At 36.5% G+C, this 25,431-nt stretch overlaps 1 protein-coding gene across 2 annotated transcripts in view; it reads left to right on the forward strand.

Annotated features, from left to right (window-relative positions):
- Positions 1-24,883, forward strand: part of LOC120419389 (protein apterous) — a 90,442-nt gene extending 65,559 nt beyond the window's left edge. The window contains exons 4-8 of one of the 2 annotated variants that reach the window (XM_052708231.1): positions 7,737-7,910; positions 7,995-8,251; positions 8,444-8,464; positions 19,249-19,445; positions 23,351-24,883. In XM_052708231.1, coding sequence (XP_052564191.1) covers positions 7,737-7,910; positions 7,995-8,251; positions 8,444-8,464; positions 19,249-19,445; positions 23,351-23,524 — 823 coding nt within the window. In that variant the 3' untranslated portion in view covers positions 23,525-24,883. The remainder of the gene's footprint in view (positions 1-7,736; positions 7,911-7,994; positions 8,252-8,443; positions 8,465-19,248; positions 19,446-23,350) is intronic. The other variant, XM_039582061.2, reaches the window with a different exon arrangement.
- The last annotated feature ends 548 nt before the right edge of the window (positions 24,884-25,431 follow it).

Consider the following 25,431-nt stretch of genomic DNA (forward strand, 5'->3'; position numbering starts at 1 on the left):
TGTTGGTTTGTTTTCCTGGCGTTCGACGAATGCACCGTGCAACGGGTTGAGCAGGGTTTTGTTTGGATGAAGACAGCACCGGTGGGTTGAGTCAGTCAGTAGACAGTCGGCATGATGCATTTTGTACACAATGTGTCGTCTTCCGAAATAGGCGGAGAAAATGGCTGGTGTTGAGTTGGAACAGATTTCAAGCCAACTAAATTGAATTTTAAGGTTTTACCAAGAGGATAATCCTCTCAAATTATCGATAGAACATCCTTTCAAAACACTCCCGAACCTATTTGACAGCTCTTTCCTCTCGCAGCACATCTTTAAAGTGTAATTACCCCAAATGGCATTGTTCCTACAAACAAGAAAATATTTGCTTAAGTAATTCAAACGTCTGTCCAAGCACACCTTAAAGCACAATTCGCTCCGCGAAAGTGGCGTTACTAATTGATTTTGAATGCCGCTTAAAACGCGTAATTTTACGCGAATCAGACGAGTTGTCCAATATTTGAACGACTCATTTCTGGGGGGACCAGCGTGAGAGACAATAAATTGGCGTTGGACATTTGTACCAGCAAGTAGCCTATCGACCACCCACGCCATCTGACCAAGTTTCTTTCGTGGGGCGAGCTCAAAAAACCTACATAAATCGTGAGTGAGTGAGCCTCCACCGCCAAGAAGTTGAAACGAATTACGAAGATAGTCGCGGTCGCGCGCGGGAATAAATTAACCAAGGTTCGCGTCCCGGCTCGCTGGGAAACATCAGATAAACCGAGCAGAAGACACGTTTAACACTCGATTAAATTTCCATAATTGTTGCACGAGTTTTTGGGTTCGTCGTAGGAAAAGAGAGAGGGCTCGGGATGTAAATTATGGCTCTAGTGGGATTAATTCAAGAGTAACCCAGTTTAAACATTTGCTTTTGCATGCAAATAAGGCATTTTGTAGTTATTGTGTTCTCAATAATGCGTTCCCAAGTTAAAGAACTACTTGAAGAATTATCTTCAATTAATTTCAGAGAGATAAGCTAACCTTTCAAAATTTCTAGAACTTCTAAAAATAATCAAAAATTTACACAACATTTTCTCAAATCCCTTCTATTGAAAAACTCTTCAGCCAACCAACCCAAAACAAACACGGAAACATCAAATGTTTTGACGCGACTCAAAAAATGCACCGGAATTCGCCGTCATTTCACGTTTTCGTCTCTGGTCTCAAAACCGTGTGGAAACACCCCGTAATTCCACGAAAGCGCCGTCGGTTTCGGCACGGCTAATTAACATAAACCGCGCGTTCCGTCGTCGTCCTTTTTGCTGCAAAAGTATGCATTTATGATTGATAAAGTTATGCATACAGAATGTGCTGTGCACGGGCAAAAAAAGGTGCATAATTGTTGTGGTATTGTAATTTGATAGCTTTTTGTAGTTGAAGGGTTAACCTTTGAGTGACACATTTATTCATGAACATAACTAAAAAATATTTTTTAATTTGTTTCAAAATTAAACTCAGAGTTTTAAGAAATACTTAATTAATTTATAGAATTTTGTAATATTTTTATATTTAAATTATTTCAATGCCTAGAGTTTTATTTAATCAATTATCGCTATTACCTAATTTTGTTTTTGTGAAATGTAACATGTAAATCTTATGATATATTCTATAAAGATGAACATAATTCTTTCATATAAAACATATCAAAGTTCTTATTGATTTTATGGAATTTGTTCCATTAACTTTTTTTATAAAAACACCATTATAAAGACACATTTTTTTGACTCTTAAAATTTAATTTTTTTATGGCAATCCGATCGACTCTAACCTGAAAGATCAGTTTCAAATACCTTGTTTCTGATTAGTTCAAAATAAGTTAATAATTAGAAGCATTTCAAGCTATCACAAAATAAACTTTGAATATAATTTGTGCCAGCCTTTGAAATGAAAAAAAAACTTATGAGCAATTCTCTACGAAATCGGTCTGTTTTCTTCAAATTTAATTTTTGTATTTTTTAATCCAGCTGAAACTTTTTTGGTGCCTTCGGTATGCCCAAAGAAGCAATTTTGCAACATTAGTTTGCCCATATCATTTTCCATACAAATTTGGCAGCTGTTCGTACAAAAATTATGTATGAAAATTCAAAAATCTGTATCTTTTGAACGAATATTTTGATCGATTTGGTGTCTTCAGCAAAGTTGTAGATATGGATACGGACTACACTGGAAAAAAAATGATACACGGTAAAAAAAATGGTAATTTTTTATCTAACTTTTTGTCACTAAAACTTGATTTGCAAAAAAACACTATTTTTTATATGTTTTAGAGGATATCAAATGCCAACTATTCAGAAATTTACAGGTTGTGCAAAAAAATTTTGAGTTATGAATTTTTGAATCAATACTGATTTTTTCAAAAAATCGAAATATTGGTCGCATTTTTTAACTTCATTTTTCTATGTAAATTCAAATTTGCAATCAAAAAGTACTCTAGTGAAATTTTCATAAAGTGAACCGTTTTCAAATTAAATCCATTTTAGGTGACTTTTATGAAAATAGTCACAGTTTTTAAAATAAGTGCACATGTTTGCCCACTTTTGACAACAATATTTTTGAAAAGCTGAGAAAATTCTCTATATTTTGCTTTTTTTGAACTTTGTTGATACGACCCTTAGTTGCTGAGATATTGCCATGCAAAGGTTTAAAAACAGGAAAATTGATGTTTTCTAAGTCTCACCCAAACAACCCACCATTTTCTAATGTCGATATCTCAGCAACTAATGGTCCGATTAACAATGTTAAATCATAAAACATTCGTGAAATTTTCCGATCTTTTCGAAAAAAATATTTTCAAAAATTTAAAATCAAGACTAACATTTCAAAAGGGCGTAAAATTGAATGTTTTACCTGTTTGAAATGTTAGTCTTGATTTTAAATTTTTGAAAATATTTTTTTCGAAAAGATCGGAAAATTTCACGAATGTTTCAAATTTTAACATTGTAAATCGGACCATTAGTAGCTGAGATATCGACATTAGAAAATGGTGGGTTGTTTGGGTGAGACTTAGAAAACATCAATTTTCCTGTTTTTAAACCTTTGCATGGCAATATCTCAGCAACTAAGGGTCGTATTATCAAAGTTCAAAAAAGCAAAATATAATGAATTTTCTCAGCTTTTTAAAAATATTTTTTTTTAAAGTGGGCAAACATGTGCACTAATTTTAAAAACTGTGACTTTTTTCATAAAAGTCACTCAGAATTTTCTCAGCTTTTTAAAAATATTTTTTTTTAAAGTGGGCAAACATGTGCACTAATTTAAAAAAATGAAAAACTGTGACAATTTTCATAAAAGTCACCTTAAAATGGATTTAACTTGAAAACGGTGCACTTTATGAAAATTTCACTGAAGTAAATTTTGATTGCAAATTTGATTTTACATCGAAAAATGAAGTTGAAAAATGTTTTCGACCAATATTTCGATTTAAAAAAAAATCAGTATTGATTCAAAAATTCATAACTTGCTTAAAGATTTTTTGCACAACCTGGAAATTTCTGAAAAGTTGGCATTTGATGTCCTCTAAAACATATAAAAAAAATAAAAATAATGTTTTTTTTTGCAATTCAAGTTTTATTGACAAAAAGTTAAATTAAAAATCACCAAATAAATTTTTACCGTGTATCATTTTTTTCAGTGTAGTCTGTATCCATATCTACAACTTTGCTGAAGACACCAAATCGATCAAAAAAATCCTTCAAAAGATACAGATTTTTGAATTTTCATACATAATTTTTGTATGGACAGCTGCCAAATTTGTATGGAAAATTATATGGACAAACTAATGATGCAAAATGGCTTCTTGGGGCATCATACCGAAGGCACCAAAAAAGTTTCAGTCGGATTAAAAAATACAAAAAAAAATCGAATGACAGAATCTGAGAGAACAGCTCTCATGGTTCATTCTTGTTTTGTTTCAAATTTATGTACATTTTTTAATAATGATTTTTCGTAGTGATTTTATAACTTAAATCCAGTTTCTTAAAAAAAGTAAAAATTGTGGAAATGTGCTCATCAGGGTCTTCAAGAGTCAGAAGTGTACCCTCAAGCTAAATTGGCTAAACGGGTAACCGAAAACCTCCCCGTCAATGACATTCGCCGCAAGAATTGCATACTCAAACACATTAAAAGTGCACCTTTTATTTTGCGGACGGAGGAAGAAGTTTTATCTCACTCAAAACTCCGCGTCGGCTTCGGCTGTAATTTCATGCAACTTTTATTCGTCTGAACACTTGGAGCAGCGGGCACCAGGAGACCTAAGAAAGGAGCCAAATTTCGGTTTTATGGTGAATTTTAATTTGGAATAAATCATCTTTTGAGTGTGAATGCTTTTTTCGGGTTATGGCACTGATGCAAAACAAGTTTGGCTAATTACTTAGCAGGGAGAGAGAAGCTTTTCTTACTGCTTTGAATTGAGAAAAACGGCCAAACTCAGAGCATTTAACAAATATAGTTTCAATCGAATTTGGTAATTCACATGTGTCAAACTAAAAGGATTTTACTGTAGTCTACAATTTACCACCCGAGTAATCCCGTACGTGCGGTGTGCATCCTCTTCCCGCAACAGGAAACATGTTTGACATGCGTGACTTTCTGATTGGCCAGCGAGGCGAAAAGCTGTGAATTTTGACTGGCCACACGTTTCCTGTGTGTGTTCGCGCACGTAACAGCAATCTGACAGCAAAGAATTATTTATTTCGCAAAAGGTTCCGTACGCGTGAAACCGGTGTGTTTCGCGCCACCACCACAACCACCACCATAAAATATGATATCTAAATTGAGATATTCGTAAATCACTCACTGAGACAACGACGAGGACCAAGTTAAAGTGCAAGTCAGTGCCGCGAACTCGCGAAAATGGATATGTTTTATTTACAAACATTTATTATTATGCGGGTTTTTGTTGTGCCAACTTGACAACCGTTTTAGATTTGCCTGGGAAAGCGAAAATTATGGTGCATATTTAATGGTGGAGCGCGAGTGTGGAGCGCATGGGAACGCCCTTAAAGGCGATATGTATGCAGAACTTTACTGATGGACGGGTTGATGGGCTGGTTATGGGATGAGCTGAGCGCAACGAGATGTGATAAACGTGGCATGATTTATTTTGTCGTAAAATTTAACTTTTACGGGATTCGGAAACATATAACCCAGATTTGATTAGTTGTGAGATGCTCTTGAAGGACTAACAGCATGCTAAACGACAATATTTTCTTGAAATTTCCGAAGAAGCACTAATGTTTAGCAACTGGTTCTGGTTAACCCTCTATTGAAAAATATTGTTTTTTTTTTATCATTTGAATCTCACTATTTTTTACTTCCATATTATTTTGGTCATCGAGAAATGATGCTAATTTAATTTTAATCGAACTTTTTCGGTGAAAACTGACACAAATTTTAGAAGAAAGATGATGAAATTTTAGGTGGATAGGTCGACTAAGAGTCATAGAAGAAGATATAAAGGACGGAAAACTAAGTCAGCAATTTAAAAAATGCATTTTTTCAATATTTCATCACCGCCATCTTGGATATAAATCATCACTTTAGAGTAGTTTAGGGGTCATACTAAAGCTCAACAATCAAAAATAAGACAATGACAAAAATATTTTTTTCGTGATTCAATTATCCGAAGTTTGATTATCCGAAGTGAAATTTTGCCTTGGCCTTCGGATTATCGAGTCTGGACTGTACCTTGAACTCTTGATGGTTTCTGGAATTTGAAGCAATTATATTTTTTGAAAGTGAGTATTGAACTATGTTTGTTTCGTTTTACAGATCTAGAGCAATATTCTTCGCGATTTATTTTTTCTATTTTTATATGAAACAGTAGTGCGTCCATCCCGGGAATTGCCGGGACAAAAATCCCGGGATTTTTTGCAAAACCGAGAATTCCCGATTCCTGGTATTTTCTATATTTTGTCCCGGGAATTTGCGAAATTGAAAACAAATCAATTTTTGGTCTGGAATTCCAGATTTTGTAGTGGAAATAGATGAACAGTGTATTACCTAGTAAACGATAAGAATTTCAAAGCATTAAAAATTTGTATTCTGCATATATCAGCATTAATTTAGCTTATTAGGGAAAAATGTTAAAATTTTAGTTTACAGATCCGCAAAATGCTTTGCGCCTAAAGTAATTTCTTTTAAATTTTATTTTATTCAACTTAGTATTATATTCTCGTTTATTTGTGACTATAAACTTGAAAAAATATATTTAAAAAAATTATTAAAATTTTCATCAAAAACCAGCATAAAGTCAAAAGCAAATCATTTCGGTTACAACAGGAACATAATAAAACAATTAGTACATCGATTTCCAAATTTATTGCTCTAAAATCTCCTGCACCTATTCAGACAGCATTCTCGATTATCCTCCGTTGGCGGTAGTGACTTATTTTAAGATAATTTTTAAAATATGTTTTAAATATAAAATACAAAATTCTAAGCTTATCCAAAGTGTTACATTGTCTGGTATAATTTTATTTGTTTTCGTTTCTTGTTTTTAGACAGTTTCAATGAAATTGTTTAAGATTTTGTAGTCATGTTATATAAATAAATAAATAAAATAAATATATTAAAAATTGTGGCTCCTTTAAAATCAAATCACATCAAAGAAAACAAATTTTTTAACTTGTTTTAAACTATCTAAAGACTGCTGTCCTTGTTCAGATTGAAGTGTAGCTTATCAACAATTAACAATATTGAGCTAATTCTATGATTTAAGCTTGAAAAACATAACAAATTAAATGAAAACATAGATTTTATGACTGATTCAAAAATTTCCTGGGATCCCGGGAATACCCGGGATTCAAACAATATTTTTCCCGTTTCCCGGGAAATTCAAAACCCGGGAAAATTGGACGCCCTATGAAACAGAACAGTTAACAGAAACTGTGAATACAAAGAGACGAGTTGTTCCTTTTAATTCCGCTATATATTTTAATATCTTGGCAGATACGTATTTCGTAGCGTAGCGGAATTAAAAGGAACAACTCGTCTCTTTGTATTCACAGTAATGCATTCTGCTAAAACGCTCAACCAAACCACAATCAGTTAACAGAAAGTAAAAAAAATAATTTGGACAAAAAAATAAAATGATAAAAATGAAAATAAACAAACTTAATACTGCTGACGATTATTGTTAACAAGAAACATTAAGTTTTGAAACATTTAAATTTTATGAAGAACTGTGCTGAAAAATACTTAAATTTTACTTGCTATATAGCCTGGCGCCTTACAGGTGGAAGAATCTCTCAAATTTCCATCGCTTAAAAAACTAAACATGATGTTCTGTTCAGGCATCACTTGCACAACAATTCCTCTTCACTTTTTCTCTCTCAAATTTCACCAAAAAATATCTTCGTATCCACAACTTCCCCCGTCAAACACTACATTCCTCCTTCACGGAAAATTTATTGCCCCGCAGGCCGGCGCAATGTGAACCACATATTTTAAACACACAATTATTCATACATTTCAAGTTCGACCCGCCAGTGAGTCGATGATCTTCGAGGTACGAGTTCCCGGTACTGTGGCGCACGGGACACGCCCTTCTGTGGCCTTGTCACAAACCCGGAACGGAGTGGTTTTCTAAGGGAGCAAAACCACACACCCCGCACACTTGTTGCAACTTTACCCCGAAAATCATGCCAAGATTAATGACTTATAAGTGACTCTTTCTTGTTCTTTCCCTCTCGTTTCAGAGTATTCGGCTCCCGGCGATGTTCGAAATGTCTGGCTTCCATTAGTTCCTCCGAGTTAGTTATGCGAGCTCGACACCTAGTTTTCCACATACGGTGCTTTTGCTGTGCGATCTGCAATACCCTGCTGAACAAGGGCGACCACTTTACGATACGGGACTCGGCGGTGCTGTGTAGGTGGGTGTCCCTTCGCGTCACATCTGGAAGGCAGAACTTTAACTAAAACCGTTTTTTTTCTTCAAATTTCTCCCCCTCCATCAGGTCCCACATCGACATCCCGGGACTGGACCCTGGCACGCCCCTGCCCCTGGCCATGCAATGCCAGTACCCGAGCCAGTACGGATCGTCGCCGAGTGCGCCGCTCAGTCCGAGCGATTCGACCGGAAGTAGCAAGATGCCACCGGCGGGGTACTTTTCACCGCACCACCCGGTGGCGGCCCTGCCCCAGCAGCCCCGCCAGAAGGGTCGACCCCGGAAGCGGAAACCCAAGGACATCGAGGCGATGACCGCGAGCTTAGGTGAGTGTCGCGACCCTTGGCTTTGAGCGTTCGATTATTTTAGTAAAATAGAAATTGTTATATATGTCTGATTAAAATTGGTCTTGATTTGTACTTTGAAAATTCAAAGAAAATGAAAATTGATTGTAATATTTATCCTCGCCTCAATATAAATAATACATTTTCTGAAAATGGCCATTGTTTCCTCCTTAGGTCGATTTTCAGGAGCAATTGGTAAGTGATTTGATTTGAAACACATGTTTTGTATATTTTACGCCTCACTACATTTTTGAAGACATCTGCAAACACTCTTCTACTACTCAATTCCTCTAGAGATAAGATGAATCAATAAAAATGCAAACCAAACAATTTTCAATTATAATAAATTTTATTCACAAATCACGAAAATTATGGTTCATTTTTGCATCTAGCAAATCAATGCAGTTTTATATTTTTTCTGCAAATGTAGGCTAATTTTTACTTGCAGACCTTGATAAAAATGGTCTAAAATTAAACATATTTCAAAACAGAAAAGGGATCAAAATGCTGAAATCATCCAGAACAAAATATAAAATCTATCGAACTTATTTTAGAAAAAAACTAACTTAATCCACCTATGTGGTTGATGCCTTCCTCACTTTTTACCAAAAATGGGTATATGAGTGGTTTCATCATTTTTTTAGATCCAGAAAAAAGAACACAATGTATAATTTATGTGGTCATAACTCGAGACAGGGTTGCCAGATCTTCAATGTTTTGGATTCTTTGGAAAGGCCTTTCAATTGCCTAACCAACGATGGGTCGGATGGTGGATCCGGTCATAGTTTACATACATTTAAGTGAGATCCGGCTTCAAAAAAGTACATAAATATCACTTAAGTGGTCATAACTCGAAACAGGGTTGCCAGATCTTCAATGTTTTGTTCTCATTGGAAAGGCCTTTCAATTACCTTACCAACGATGTGTCGGATGATGGATCCGGACATAGTTTACATACATTTAAGTGAGATCCGGCTTCAAAAAAGTACATAAATATCACTTAAGTGGTCTTAACTCGAGGCAGGCTTGCCAGATCTTCAATAAATTTGACTCATTGGAAAGGCTATTCAGTTACCTAACCAACGATGGGTCGGATGATGGATCCAGACATAGTTTACATACATTTAAGTGAGATCCGGCTTCAAAAAAGTACATAAATATCACTTAAGTGGTCATAACTCGAGACAGGGTTGCCAGATCTTCAATGTTTTGTACTCATTGGAAAGGCCTTTCAATTACCTTACCAACGATGGGTCGGATGATGGACCCAGACATAGTTTACATACATTTAAGTGAGATCCGGCTTCAAAAAAGTACATTAATATCACTTAAGTGGTCATAACTCGAGACAGGGTTGCCAGATCTTCAATGTTTTGGACTCATTGGAAAGGCCTTTCAATTACCTAGCCAACGATGGGTCGGATGATGGATCCAGACATAGTTTACATGCATATAATTGAGATCCGGGTATTTGCGAAAACACATTTTTATGCATAACTTTTGAACTAGTTATCGAAACTTCAAACAATTCAATAGCGATGTATGGGACCCTAAACCAAGTTGAATGCAACTGGTTCGATCAAAATCGGATCAGCCAGTGCTGAGAAAACCCAGTGAGAATTTTGGTCACATACATACATACACACACACATACACACACACATACACACACACATACACACACACATACACACACACAGACATTTGCTCAGTTTTCGATTCTGAGTAGATATGTATACATGAAGGTGGGTCTAGGAGCTTTTAATAGAAAGTTCATTTTAAGAGCAGGATTATAGCCTTACCTCAGTGAGGAAGGCAAAATAGAATGTACGGAATGTTTTTATTCAAGAAACCTTTCGAAAAAATCCATAAGAATTCAAAAATTTATAGAAAGTCTGTTAAGTTTTTAAAAGAGATTCAACATGATATTTATAAGTATTTTGGAAAACTTAAAAGCAAAATAAAAGTAATTTTTTACACTTTTTAAAATATTTGAAAAATTTTCTTACTTGTATACTTTTTGAGAGTCCCCAATAATATTTAAATTGGTTTATCTCTAATCAGATTTACCTCATCAGTTTCAAGAATCTTCAAGAACATGTACCTTTAATTATTGAATAAAAATGAGACAATTATTAGAATACTTTTGATTCTGCAAGAGCCTTCAAAAACATTTAAAAAAATAATCTTCAGGTTTTTTTTTAAGAATTCTTAAAGAATCTTGAAATTTCAAGTTTTAAAAGAATTTCGACAAAGGGACCATCCATAAACCACGTGGACACTTTTTTGGGAATCTTTACCCCCCCCCCCCCTTCGTGGACAAATGTCCATACAAAAAAAAAACTTTTTTGTATGGATCGTGGACAATCGCCATATCCCCCCCCCCCTCAAAGTGTCCACGTGGTTTATGGATGGTCCCAAATAAAAAATACATTCAAGCCTTAGAAAAATGTCAAAAAAAAATTAAGTACTCCAAAGTATCTTAGATTTTTTTTTGAGAAATTCAATAGCGTTTATTTCTTTAAATGTTTGAAGAAATCGGTAGAAATGGTCAATTTCAATTTATTTTGAAAGCTTGAGATTTTCAAAGATTTTTTTGACAATCTTGATTATTGTTTTTCAGAAATTTTGCTTGATTAGAAAAAAAGGCAACAAACTAATTTTGAGCTTAAATTACTTCTAACCTATGAAGAATGTTTTCATTAAGTTCAAGAGTTTAAAAGTCTAAATGTTTTCCGAAAATTGAAATTTGTAGAATAAATCAAATTAAATTAAGCCTATTGTTTTGAAATGATCTCTCCTCCTTTTATGGTTGAATAACATAATTTTAGGAGAATTTCAAATTTGATGAGATCAAATCCTCTCAATTTGCTAAATCTACTCAAACAACCTTATAAACCAAGGGATAACCCCCAAGACCTCCCCGAAAGCAGCTTTCGTGCCGGAATAACCCAACAGACAGCATCATCATCTTCGCTGGAAACGTTCTTCCCCTGACTCAAGCTTTTTGCATCCCTCGAAACCGCAGTGCTTCAACTAGTGTAGAAGTCGTTTAGGGAGTCACGCTCAGATCGGCGGGCCCAGATTAGAACTCCCACCCGTTGGAAAACTGCCGGTCCACCTTTGGTGGAAAATTTATTGAATGAAGCACACACACATACTCGTGAAATTGAAATCTAGGGTGGGCGGTTGCTCGGTTTGGCTGGGTCGTCGCGGTTTGAGAAATAAATATTTAATGTGTAGTTCGTGACAGAGGGAAATTTGAGGGCTTCCTAGGGTACCTACTACCCGCCTGTAGTACATTTGCACAGATCACTATCGATAATTGCCTCAACGGCAATTTGACCTTTGACTGCTTCACGGCGGGGGTTCCGATGTGATTCAGATGGTGTTGTTCGAATGGTTGTTCATCACAGTCTGGGGATGATTTACATGAGAATTGGTCCGATTATCCTGTAGAGTTTGGATCATCTTGAACTAACGTTACCTGGAAGGTCCCACATTTTATGAATGAACGTCCCAAAATGAGCCACTTTGCGTGCCGAACCACGCAGCTTCCCGTTTCGTGTGTCCAAATTATGGTCCTCAAATGGAAGCGCCAAATTCCGTCCCCCCGGCGGGGGGAGAATCAACACACGGTAGCCTAATTGGGCCATTTGGGTGGACCCCCACCAGAGAAACGATCTCGATCTCTGCGCGCTCAAATCGACCCAAATCACCACGCTAACCAGGGCTGCGTGCGTGTCTGGAATCCCTTCCCATCCTGTCCCGTAGCTAAAAAAAAAACCCGCGCGACGCTGATCATTTCCGAGAGATCGTCGAGTCGATCTTCCCGGAATCGAGCCCGGAGGCGGCGGCACCAGTCACGACAACGAGAGAGCCACCCAAAGTAGGGTTCGCGCGCATTTGTCATGAGTTATGGCCAAGAAGTTCTTTTTTTTTTGGGGAATCGTTCTTGCACATGTTGTGGGAAGATCATGGGACAGAGAGAGAGACGTTTGTTTATGACTTTGTTCTAGGACCGAAAAATAGGAATAATCCTTCGAAACGCCTATGGTCGACCCTTGACGTCTTGACTCACCTTTTGACGGACACACTTTGTGGTAGCAAACCGAGGACGTTAATAAACATATCAAAAATAAATATACTCGAGAAACGTAAACAGTATAGAAAGGATGATTTTGACCTGGTTAAGGGTGTATCGAGGACTTCAAAGATTCTAACTAATCCTATCGGCTACTGGGCGGGTTTTCTGAGCAATAAATATGCGTCTTTTGGCTGACTGAATTCTTGATAGTTTTAAAATTAACAATAAATCTTCAAATGTCTTTGAATTGCTATTGATTCTTAAAAAATAAATAGTAATTTAAAAATCCTTTTACCACAATTTCGTATAACCCTTAAACCAACTGAAGCAGTTTTTGCATTTAGAGAAATTTGCTCCAACTTATTCAATCGTTGTATTTTAAGGATCGATTAATAATGTTCTGATTAGTAGTAAATTCACTAAGACCGTTCCAGTTTTTTTTTTTCAAGTGTCGGTCTTTCATGTACAACAGTATGTCTTGGACCAGGGGATTGAAACTCGTCTGAAAAACCTGTATCATTTTCTCATTCGGAACAGTGGCGCCACGTGGTGGTAGCTGCCCTGTTTATTACACTGTGAAATTATCCATGGCCAATCCAAGGAACCAGAAGGTGACAACAGAAATGTCCGTCCAAAATGGGTGCTGCAAAAAAACTTATTATTTTTAACAAATTTTCAAACAAATCAGCAACGAATTACAAGTTTGACAGTCGAACTACACTTAAAAGTTGGTTTTGTTATTTGTTTTTACAAAACCGCATATTTTTAACGAAAATGACAAAAATATTCGTAATCACCTATTGCCTCTTGGTGGCGCTTTGTGTTAGTATATGTGTGGTCTATGTTTGCGGACGTGCACGCAGGACACAGAACAGTGAGAACTAGCGAAAATGCCTCACTTTCTTCTGATACAAGTCGCCATATTGAAATTGCTCGAAGATTCATACCCGTGCTTGGACGGAGGATTCCAAGCGAAATTCAGCTGGAAATAATGGGGAGATTTTCCCTTACCCCTTTGAAAAAGTGGAGCATCACCACTCTGTCTTCTAAATCCCTGGTGCGCGGTGGAGATGGGAGTGACTGGCAATGGATAGCTGTCATGGTGGTGAGAAGCTGGTTCAGGTGGAATTTGTGCTATTCCCAATAAACAACTCCTAGGCAACTTGGGCCTAGACAATCATCACATCGCATGGCGAAATCCAGTCTGAAATCCGTCTGTAAAATTACCGTTTCTAAGCGAAGTGAAAAGTAGGCCATGGATGGAGGATTCCAAGAAAATTCTAAAAACGGTTTAGACAAACTTCGAAAACTATCACAAATTTGTTCAAGAGTCTTGACAATGGTAAAGAATTTCTTATAATCTTGAAGCTTGAAGAATGTTGATGACGCTGTAAGGGTAATGTATATAAAAAAAATTATCAGCTGTAAACATATATTATAAAATATCAATAATCCTTTTTCTTTGGGTTTTCCTCAATGAAATATATTATATATCCTAAAAATATTTAGGAACATTGTTGATCTTAAAAATTCAATAATCTTTAAAATTACTGAACGACGTCAATGATTCAAGAATATTTTAAAATCTTCGATACTTCTACAAAAATAATTTCAAGAATCTTCAATGAAATTCAGTAGCCTTAAAGAATCTTTAAGAACCATCAAAACACTTGAATAATATTTAATAATCTTAAAAAATATTTAGGAATCTTGAAAAATCAGAAGTCTTTAAGATCGTTCAAGAATCTTTAAAAAGTTCAAGGAATCTTTAGAAATTATCAAGCATATTCAAGAATTTTCACAAACCTTCAAGAATTAAACCCTCAACAATATTCAAAAACAATGAAAAAATTTGATCAATAAAGCATTTGAAGAATCTTTAAAAATCTTCAAGGATCTTTAAGGATCTTCAAGAATCAATAATCTACAAGATATTTCAAGATTTTTTAAAACTCCAAGAATCTTTAGGATTACCAAAAATCTTCAAGAGTTCCTCAAAAGCACTAAGAATCTCTAAGAAACTTTAAGAGTATTCAAGAACCATGAAAAATCGAAAAAAGTTCGTATAACTTTCAAAACACGTGAATAATTCGTATAAATGTAATGAACAAGAACCTTTAGCGTGAAACCTTCCATCATTGCAATATATTTTCGTTGAACGACGCTTTCAATATTTTGACAAAATTCCTTCAACAAGTTGTTCAGAATAGTACCCAATATGTGCTGATACACAGAAAAAAAATCATGGTAATATTACATCTGGGAAGGGGTACATCTTTTATGTCAGAAAAAAGGTGTAATTTTACCTCTGGAAATGTGTAATTTTACCACTTTTCTGGTGTAATGTCACTTTTTCAGTCTAAATTGAGGTAAAATTATATCATAAAAGAGGTAATATTCAACCTTCCAAAATTAAAGCTTCCAAATTTACATAATTTTTTTCTGTGTACTTTTTGGTAACGATTATCTTATTTCTGGTAGAGTTATGGAAATCACAATTAAACAATGATTGTCAACTAGGGCGTCAATGAATGTACCCCAAAATTATATAAATTTTGAAACACATTTGATTTAAATCAAAAAATCCATCAGTGGCTTCAAGAAGGCAACAAACGGCACATGCTGATTCACTTCCTCGCAGAAATTCGTTGAATTGGAATCAATACAGAGCTTTTTAGAGTGATGATCTATTTTCTTCGAAAATGACCAACGGCTTTACCTTAAGAATCTTGAAGAATCAATAATCTTTAGAAACTTTCAGGGATCATTAGTAATTTGAAGAATCTTCAAGAATTTTCACAAACCTTCAAGAATCATTCTTTCAAAAATATTAGAAGCACCCTGTTAATCTTCAAGAATTTTAAGAATCCTGAAGAATCAACAATTTTTAAGATTATTCCTAGATTACTTTTTCAAAACAACCAATGAGCCATGGATTTCCTACGTACATAGGACCTTTTGAAGAAGTAAGTGAGATTCAATAATATTTCAAAAGCATCTAAAAATCTATAGGAATTTCAAGTTTCTTCTGGATTTTTATTACAAACAATAAGAACTCATAAAATCATTTAGAATCTTTAATAAACTTCAAGAATCTTCGAGAATCTTTAAAAACATTCAAGTGAAAGATTTTTTAAATAACTTTTCAAGAATTTTTAAGGATCTTAAAGAATACATAATTTTCTAGATTATTTATGATATTTTAAATACCTTCAAAAATCATTAAGAATTAAAAAGAAACTTCTTTTTTAATTATATCCAAGAATTTTTAGAATTTAAAAAATCAATAATCTTCATGAATTTTCAATTATTTTTTAAAACCTTCAAGAATCTTAAGAAATCATCAAGAATCTTCAACACCTTCAAAAATCTACTCAATTCTCAAATCTCAATCTTCAATCTTCCTCAATCTTCAAAATTCCGGATAGCAATAATTAAACCTGTTTTTTAATTGCAAAATTGTAAATTTTGTAAATGTTTTCTTGTAAGTAAAAAACATATAAGCATTCTAATAAATTGGATTAGAAAAACACTTCAAGCATCCTTTCATGCAACTCTTATCTTGGTACATAATTAAAAGGAAGCTCCCAAAAGCAAGGATTACGCCACTTGAACGACTTCGAACAGCTCTATTATTTAATTTAGAACAATTTTGGCAACGCCCACAGAATGCAAACCTCGCCAAAGTCTATGGTCAGTCAGTCCCGGGACACAACCTTTTGCAAGATCATCACCCCATTGTGTCCTTGCCGCTGCTCTGAACTCGAGCAAGCGCAAAAGGTTGAACGATGATTACAGGGTCTCATCGACGATCCTGCCGGGGTCGTTCGACGTTTTACGAGCATGACTTGGAGGAAAAAAAAATCATTTTCGGGCCCGACCTCGAGAGATCTTTATTTTATGATGTATATTTAGGCACTCGTAAAGTAGGCAATTCAAGAATTGAGCTTGCGTTACACCTTGAGGGCATTGTTTCCGGCAGAGGTGAATACGGGCCTGGTCAGGGTAAACAAGTGCATGGCGCCCTAAATTCTGCGGTCCGTTTAATGTCTTTGTGCATCGTCGACAATGACACTCAGAGGCTGCCCGGAGCATCCGGATAGTAGTGTAAAGACGGAGCGCAGCATCACGATCATCCCCGAGGGCAGGGAGAGTACGCAGGTCGACTTTTAGAATTTTTTATTCCCAAAAACAACAGCAAAACAAAGCAGGAAAGTATAAAAAAAAGAACCTGCCTTGTGGTGTAATAAAACGCAAGTCGAGTTTCCGAGAAGAATCTGTGTTACCTTTTTCACCCGAAATGACCAGCACCAAACGGAGGAAAACAGTACAACTGTTCGCTGGACCCTTGGACTGGTAGTACCGACTTTTCATCTCGCCCCTGGATGCTTGGTCAATAAACGATTCTTTTATTATTTGTACGATTTTTACGACTCCTTTATTATCTGTGCTATTAACGGGTCGGTGTTAAACATATTAATACGAGAAGACGAGCCCAGTGCACTCCGAGAGACGGGTCTTCTTTTGGGCATAAACACAGCTTCCGATGATCTGCGCGCTGCTTTTGAGGTTGTCCGCCGCGCAGACTTCAACTGAGCTGAGTCAATGTTTGAACTGTGCTGCGTTTGGACTCGGAGTGAAGAAATGCCCGAGCGGGTGCAACTTGTCAGGTTGCATTAGCTGCTGCGTGCTTCATCAACCGTCGATAAAGTCGGCACCTCTAATCAAAGCGCTTTTGGCTTGGTGTGATCGCATTTAATCGGATATTTATTGTGAGGTTGAGACAAAGTGGAGCGACGCACAATCGGTTGTGTGTTGAGGCTGATTAATATTTATTAATTGTGCAACTTGATAAATTGAATAGCCGATGATGAATGATTGCTTCAGTTCTAGTTTGGAGAGGTAGCATTGTGAATTGGAATCATTGACTTCGATAGCTTGTTATTGAATAATACTGATCAAATATCTCAAATATTCATTTCAAAACAAACAAAGACGAAGTTTATGTATTTCGATAGAAGTTAAAAACTTTCCCAAGAACATAGAAAAATCACCTGCTCGAGAACATTTCGGCTGAGTCTTCCCATCGTAACCACCTGCTTGACGACGTGTGTCCATTTTAACATGAAACATTTCCCCTTTACTCAAACCTAGCCATAACAGCTAAGGCCTATAGCTAGTTGACATAAAACCCCCTTTTCTTCCCAACTATCGGCCAAAACATCACATCACTTATCGGTTTTACGACCTCCCCGCAGCCGTCATAGAAACAAAAAACGTAAAACTTTCATTCAACTTTTCACTCTGTAACGCGGGCGCGCTTTATCTCCCGATGAATAAAAAAAAGATCATCTTAGAGTCTCCCCCTGAAAAGCTCCAGCATCACGGCGGTTTGCTGTCCCATTCAGAAGATCCCGCAACCTTGTGTTATTTTATAGTCCCCCTCACCTCCATCAACTTGCGCGTTGAAGATCCAAACTATTCCCACGGTTTTCGAGGGCGAGGTGTTCAGGAACTCCGAAATTCGGTAGCTGTACCAAACAGTACCTCAGGATCGTAAAGAGCGCGATGCCAAAGTGGGAGGAAAACCGCGCCGCGCCAAGATCATACACAAAAGAAGTTGTTCAAATAGACCAGACTCGGGGAGGGCCGGCCAGAACAACAAGTCGAACTTGGCCCGACGCCGCCACCGCCGCCGCCGAACACCAGGAAATTATACACATCAAGAATGTGGCGTTGGTTGAAGGACCGGGATCATCGTTTCCGAGGGGACCGTCTGAACTCCCCCGCGCTCGGCTTCTGGAAGTGGTGCCGAAATTCGGTAGCGGTATCCCGCCACTCGAGTCAACACTAATAACAGGTCTTCGGGCGACGTTTACCCAGGCCAGAGGGATGCAGCTTTGAAGTTGGCCCGAAGGCGGACGGGGTGTGGGTTACTGGAGCCACGATCCCGACACCGGAGCGAACCTCTAACGTCATACGCAAACAGTGACCTTCGCCAGAAGTTTGGAGTTTGTTTGTCTTTGCAGTTAGAATGGTTACTGGGATTTTTTTGGGAACGGAATTCTAAGGTGTTGCATTGTGTTAGAGGGTATGATCTGAAAAATATCTCCGAGGATAATCGGGCCTAAGTGAATGGTCACGACTGTTGTTCTGGGAATCAGAGAGAAACAAGCTGTATCGATTTTGGAATTAATGCGGTGATTAGAAGTAACAAGGTGTTCGTTTTTTCAAGGATCAACATTAAAATTTGTTATCGTCAGTTGAAAAATTTATAAAAAGCTAGATAAAGTTTTTACTCTCCTTCCTGCAATTCAAGAACTGTATAATTTTAACATCAAGTCCCAGCACCTATAATGGCTGTTCAAATGTCCCCGTGAGTGTGCACTCCAACGTCAAGCAACCTTCGCTGCATCGCGTGTACTCGACGCGACCTTCAAGATCATCACCCTTCTCCGCGACTTTTTTTTTTTGCTTACCTACCCTGCTGTTCAAATTACCATCCGTGCCAGAGCCGTTTCCCAGCTGCTTCTTGCTCATGACGCTGGGGACACCTCTCTTAAAAGCACCTTAAACCAAAACAACAGTCTCAACTTGGGACGGCAAACAGCGACATTCTCGGTCGTAAAATGCTCCCTCCCCCCTGCAGCAATGGGGGAAATCCGCGTGGCGAGCGGCTTATGTTTTGGGCGATGAAGACATCTTATTACTTTTACGATTATTGCCAGTGCCTCGGCAGTCATGTTTTGTGTGACTTCCAGAAGTTCATTACCGCCCTTTGGCAGCAGCACCCCCTGTCTGTCAGGCTGTCCCCACCTGGGTGACCTTTTTCGCCAACTTTTGCAAGACCTCCGCAAAACAATTAATCGTGTGCCATCCTCTCTAATTGCAGATTTGAACACCGAGTACCTAGATTTGGGCTTCAGCCGGGGCCTGGGATCGTCGTCGCGGGCCAAGCGGATGCGGACGTCCTTCAAGCACCACCAGCTGCGCACCATGAAGTCGTACTTTGCGATCAACCACAACCCGGACGCGAAGGACCTGAAGCAGTTGTCGCAGAAGACGGGCCTGCCAAAGCGGGTGCTGCAGGTAGGTTTTATTTTTGTTTTGTAGATTTTGTGGTAAAGGCTTTTAATAAGGACAGTAATTTTCAGAGCTTTAACAACTATCAGCTCTAAATCTGTTCTATTCCATATTGTCCAAGAAAAATATTACGAGCAGAAATATAGATAAAATAGCAGTCCCCATTCATTCCATGTATCCGGATTGGCACAAGTTAACGGTACTCTTTTCAATTGAAAACAAGGGTCCTGTTTGCTCCAAAAAGACTCATTCACTCGCGATCACAAATCGAACGCGACGAAAAACTGCTCTGACCGTTTCCTACCGTTTGTCACTTCCACACCAATCGCTACTGAATACTCTCTCTCACTCCAATCGGGTAGTACAGCGAATGGCTCAGAGAGACCGATTGCGTTCTATCGCTCAAAGCTGACTCGAAATAGTCGGCGATCGGCTTTGTTTTGATCATTTATTAAACTGCTTAAAATCAATGTTATCAAAAATGTTTTGCAATTTTGTTGATAACACAACATCAAAGACACATTTGACAGCAATTTCCACCATGCCAAATATAAATTGACGGCAAACTGTGGCAGTGCAAGCTGAGTGAGCGCCACGCTAGTATTTTGTTGAACATATTTGTTTGTGGCTCGGGTCGACGTAGTAGGCAAAGAAATTCACGAAGTATCGTAGTATTTGTTTCGCTGTGTGAAGCGATTGGCCTTAGCGCCAGCAGCAAGCGGGTCGTGTTCGCTCGCGAATGGTTGCGCGCTCCAGTCGGCAAAGATTCGTTCGGAGATGAATGAGTGATTTCTGATCTTTTAACTGAAAATCTGGATACATTAATATACCGTCAACTAGCGCGAATCGTGTAGACTCGATTGTCTGAAGTCTCGATTATCCAAAGTTTGATTATTTTTAGCTTGATTATCTGAGTGGTTCTTAGAAACTTGTGGTAATTAAATCATTATTTTTTTTATTGAAATGGAATTTTCTCATTTTAACATTTCTGCGATCTCTTTTGTCAAATAGAGTGTTTGATTGCCAGTAACATTACCAAATACATTTTCTCAAAATTTCATCACTGCCATTTTGAACGCAATTTGGCCGCCATCTTGAATTTTAATTTTTAAATCTCTTTAGAGCATTCTTGAAGTCATATTTGAGCTCAAAGATCCAAAACAAGAGGCTGATTTTTTTATATTCGAAATTTGATTATCCGAAGTGATTTCTATGAGGATTTTGGATAATCGAGGCTGGACTGTATTTTTTTAATTTTAAATGAAATTTGCGAATGTTGCACAAACAAGCACTGCTTCCTGTTTATTCCTAATCTTTCCTAATGGACACATAATCTGACGTGAGCAGGATGAACTGTTAGTTATAAAAGTCAATTATTAAAATGTTTATTAAATGGGATGAAGGCATCAACCTGAAGGTGGATTAAGCAACGTTTTTTTTCTTTAATTACAAAATCAGTATTTTATCAACTTTTAAACAACACAATATCAATGCAAGTTTAACATTCAAGAAGAATTGAAATTTTAATTTTGGTATTAAGTTTTGCAACGTTTTAAAGTATAGATTAGTATCGAGATGTGAAAATAATCAATAAAAAATTAATGAAATTGGAGGAATAAAAAATATTTTTTGTTCTCAAAAACAGATTTTAAGGTACCGTCAGTGGGGGTGACTATGGGTCAAAAAACGATACACCTCTCGTAATTTCTTAATAACAAAAACAATTCAAAAAACATCGAAAATCTTTCAACGTGGATTTGTTCTTAGAAAGTTTACTAACATTTTCCCAAAATATGGTGGATTTTGATGAACATTACCTTAAATGCCAATAGCTTGAAAATTGACCCAATCTCACCCCTTAGAGGGGGTGACATTGGGTCAAATGAAACTAAAAAGATGCTCAAATACAACGATATGGTAAAAACAAGTCATCCAACAGTGTTTCTTGTTCGAGGGAATCGTATTGACATGCTACAATGTTTGAAGTGGAGATTTTCAAACATTTGGGTAGTTTTCGAGCAATTTTAACAAAAATATTAGAAAAATGATTTTTTGAGAGGTCAATTTTGGCCAAAAACGAACCCTGACTTTAAATAGCTGCCAAACTATCAGGATTTGTTCTAGGAACGAGATTTTTTCAGCGAAGTCATCTTAAGATGTCCCCTACACAACCCTTTTAACAGAATTCAGTTTCATTGAGAAGAACCTGAGAAATGGTAAAATCCGTAAAAATTCACTTTGACCCAATCTCACCCCTCAGACCCAATGTCACCCCCACTGACGGTATTTCTGTATGGAATGTGAAAGATAATAAGAGGCTGAACTTATAAATCTTTACGAGTATTTTGTTCAGGAGATAAAACTAAATCTGTAAAATCTTTAATATTGAAAAACAAATGTTTTTTTTTATTCAAACAAAATATTGTCAAATCTATTTAAAAAAATTTAGATAGAATGGAATGACGTTTGAAAAAAAAACAATATTGTTTAAAAATATTACATTTTTATTTTCACTTCTTACCGAAAAATACTCAAAACATATAAGTTTTCTTGTTTTTTAAAAAGATTTTTCAAATTCACAAATCGGATTTTTTTTGATAATTGAAATCCAAAAGTCTTTTTTGATGTTTTATTCTTGTTTTTTTTTTTTATTTTAGCTTGATAAATTGCAGAGTAGACAACCTCAAGGTTATCTTTCAAATTCAAATTTGTAGAAAAAAAAATGCATTTAAAGGTTTTATTGCTTAGTGTTAGTTAATTGAAGATAAAAACAGTCACAAAAAAGCAACAATTGTTAAGTATTTTCATGTAATAGATCAATAGCCGAATTGACTGCAAAAAATCTTAGAGTTGAGCAATCACGAGGTGTGATTTGACACTTAATAATAACCTGGCTGAATTAATGGTTTTGGAAAAAAAATCAAACAGAAAGTCATGTTAAAAGAGCTTAGAAAAAACTAATTATAATAGGTTGTTTTATTTCAAATAAAAAAACAACAAAAGTGATTTCTTTTTTAAATTGTATTCAAAATGCACAAAAAATCATGGAGAGTACAGTCCAGGCTCGATTATCCGAAGTCCTTGCAAAAAATTTACTTCGGACAATCGAATGTTCGGATAAACAAATCACAAAAAAAACAATATTTTTCGTCGTCTTATTTTTGATTGTCGAGCTTAAGTATGATTTCTAAACTACGCTTAAGTTTTAAAGAATTTTTAAATTCAATATGGCGGCCAAAATGATTAAATATTGAAAAATGTGAATATTTTGTAATTAATTTTGATCGAAGAACTCGAATTTGATATTGAGTAAGAAACAAAAAATGAACGAAAAAAATGTTTTGGTCATGATTTGATTATCCGAAGTCTCAAACAAAACCTTCGGATAATAAAAAATTTCGAATAATTGAGTCTGGGCTGTGATGGTTTTACTGTATTTGAAATCGATAACATACAGGACTAGATATATTAACAAAAAATAATAACTTATCAAATGTCGGTTCCTTGTTCACAACATTGTCAAAAGTTAAAACACATTTGATATCTCATTTTAACTTTATTCCTATATTAAAAATTGCATAATTTGTTTGCTATAGTTGGAATTTAAAGACATGTTCTACATAAATGATAATTAATGTTTGATTTTTATTTTAAATCGAATAATTTCTAGAATTTCTGCTATAACTTTACCAAAAATCGATATCATGGAAATGATTGCAATACAAAGAAAGCATAACATTTTCACATCTTTCTATCATCCCACTAACGAACCCTCCTCTCGATACACACTTCAGCCAAAGTCCTCATCCTAGAAGACTTTCACGAGGGGATAATCCCCCCCCCCCTCTACCAATCGAATACATCAAACTCACCAACTTCTTCCCATTTTGTTTCCCCTCTCTCCTAACCAGGTCTGGTTCCAGAACGCACGCGCAAAATGGCGCCGGATGATGATGAAGCAGGAGGGCAAAATTATCGACTCGGACAAGGGCGACGGCTCGCTCGACCTCGACGGGTACGTGTCCCACAGCCCCGGGTCGTACATCATGGGCGGTGGTCCCGGTTCGCCGTCCTCGCTCGACTAGTGCCTGCGGGTCGCGGTCCGGCGGATGCAGCAGGAGCGCTACCAAAATCACCACCACCACCACAATCACCAGAATGTCGTCGAAAATGTGCAACCTGGCGGCGAGGGGTCCACCAGTTGACCAAGATTTGCATAAACAAATTTGAGGACTTTTTCGAGTGCGGGGCCGAAACTTAATTGACCGCGAAATATAGTGACTGCCAAAAAGAACGAAACCACCGGAAATGAACCCGGGCGTTTTGATTACCATTTTTCGGGAGCAAAGGTGCGCGCGAGCGCCCAGACAATGATGTTATTATATTCAAATTCATGCTACTTTGCTACTGCTGCTGCTGGCAGTTTTTGTTGCGCTACTTGTTCTGCAGACTTTTTTTTTAAGTGATCGTAAAAACCAGCCCACGAGACGACGAAACCCACTGGGAATCACCCCTCGTCATCGCGATCTGTGGCTCTGGGGTAAGAAAGAACAACAGCACAAAAACAGTTGCATATGTAAAAAGGATGTAAAAAAAAGTACTTGGAGGTACCTCGAATTGTGGTTGAGGCTTGGAGGCAAAAAGTGTAACCCCCTTGCGAGAGAGAGACTAATAATAATGTATGCACATATGATTACCCCTGGGTGTACTGAGATGGGAGAAGTCAGCAGTGCTGTGTATGTCCCGAAAGAGCGCATACTTATGATTCTGTTATGTCTGGTTTGAGCACATTCGTGAAGTTTTGTTCTTAAATCGAAGGTTATTGCTGTTTGTGACCATTCGAAGTTTTTTGTAGATTTTTGTAAAATAAAAATATTGTTTAATTTTTAAAGAATCAAAAAGTGCAGTAATGTGCAGAAAACAAACTCATGTGATAAATTTCATATCAAAGTTGTTTTTTTGATACTAAGTCATTTTTTCAAGTTTCAGTCTCTTGATAATGGTCGGGAATGAGGAATGTAATAATTTCCAAATGAATTTATTTTTACATGCAAAACAAGATTTTTCATCGAATTTGCTGCTTTTTTAGTGAAAAATTCAGTTTTTAAATTTGATTTAATGGCTTTCATACATGCCGTCCTGACTCGATTGTCCCAAGCCTCCGATTATCCCAAATTTCGATTATCCAATGTTCGATTATCTGAAGGTTTGAATAGAACTTCGGATAATCGAATCACGAACAAATATTTTTTTTAGGTATTTTTAAATTTTCGTCATTTCAACAAAAAAAAAACGAATTCTGTGACCCCATTTTAGTCGAATTTGAATAGTAGATTGCCTATTAGAATACAGAATGCCTTTTTTCAATACTTCATCACCGCAAATTTGGCCGCCATCTTGGATTCAAAAATTCGAAATCACTTTAGAGTAGTTAAAGGGTCATATTTTAGCTGAACAATAAAAAAAAGACAACGAAAAAAATCTTTTTTTTTTGACATTCGATTCTTGGACGATTTGAAGAAAAAAACACAAGTTCTGACGGAATTGTCTGAACCCACGCAAAATCATGGTTTTACAAATGATTTGTTACAAATTTACATCAATGACGTGCAAAAGCGTTACATAATTTATTATGTTACATTCAGAATTATTTTTGTTCTGTGTAAGCCATCGCTAAAATTTTAGGGTCATCGCAGTTTTCGTAATTTTCCCGTTTATAATTTCTAATAAATCATTTCTCGGAGTCCTTTCATTTTTTGTTACGTGAAATTTCCCGAAGAAACCGTCTTTTTCAGAAGTTAGGCTCGATTTTGAATACCTCAAAATATTTTTTTCTCTTGAAAGTCCAATTTACCATTCATTTGCGCCCAAGAGAGCTTAAATCAGTAGAAATGGCGTGTAGTCATGTTTTTTATTTCAAATGAGATTTTTGTAAAAAATTACGAAAGTTGTGAAAGTTTAACCCCAAACCTGAAAAATACGAGATTTGAGT

The sequence above is a fragment of the Culex pipiens genome, chromosome 2, assembly GCF_016801865.2.
Source record: "Culex pipiens pallens isolate TS chromosome 2, TS_CPP_V2, whole genome shotgun sequence".
Lineage (NCBI taxonomy): Eukaryota > Metazoa > Arthropoda > Insecta > Diptera > Culicidae > Culex > Culex pipiens.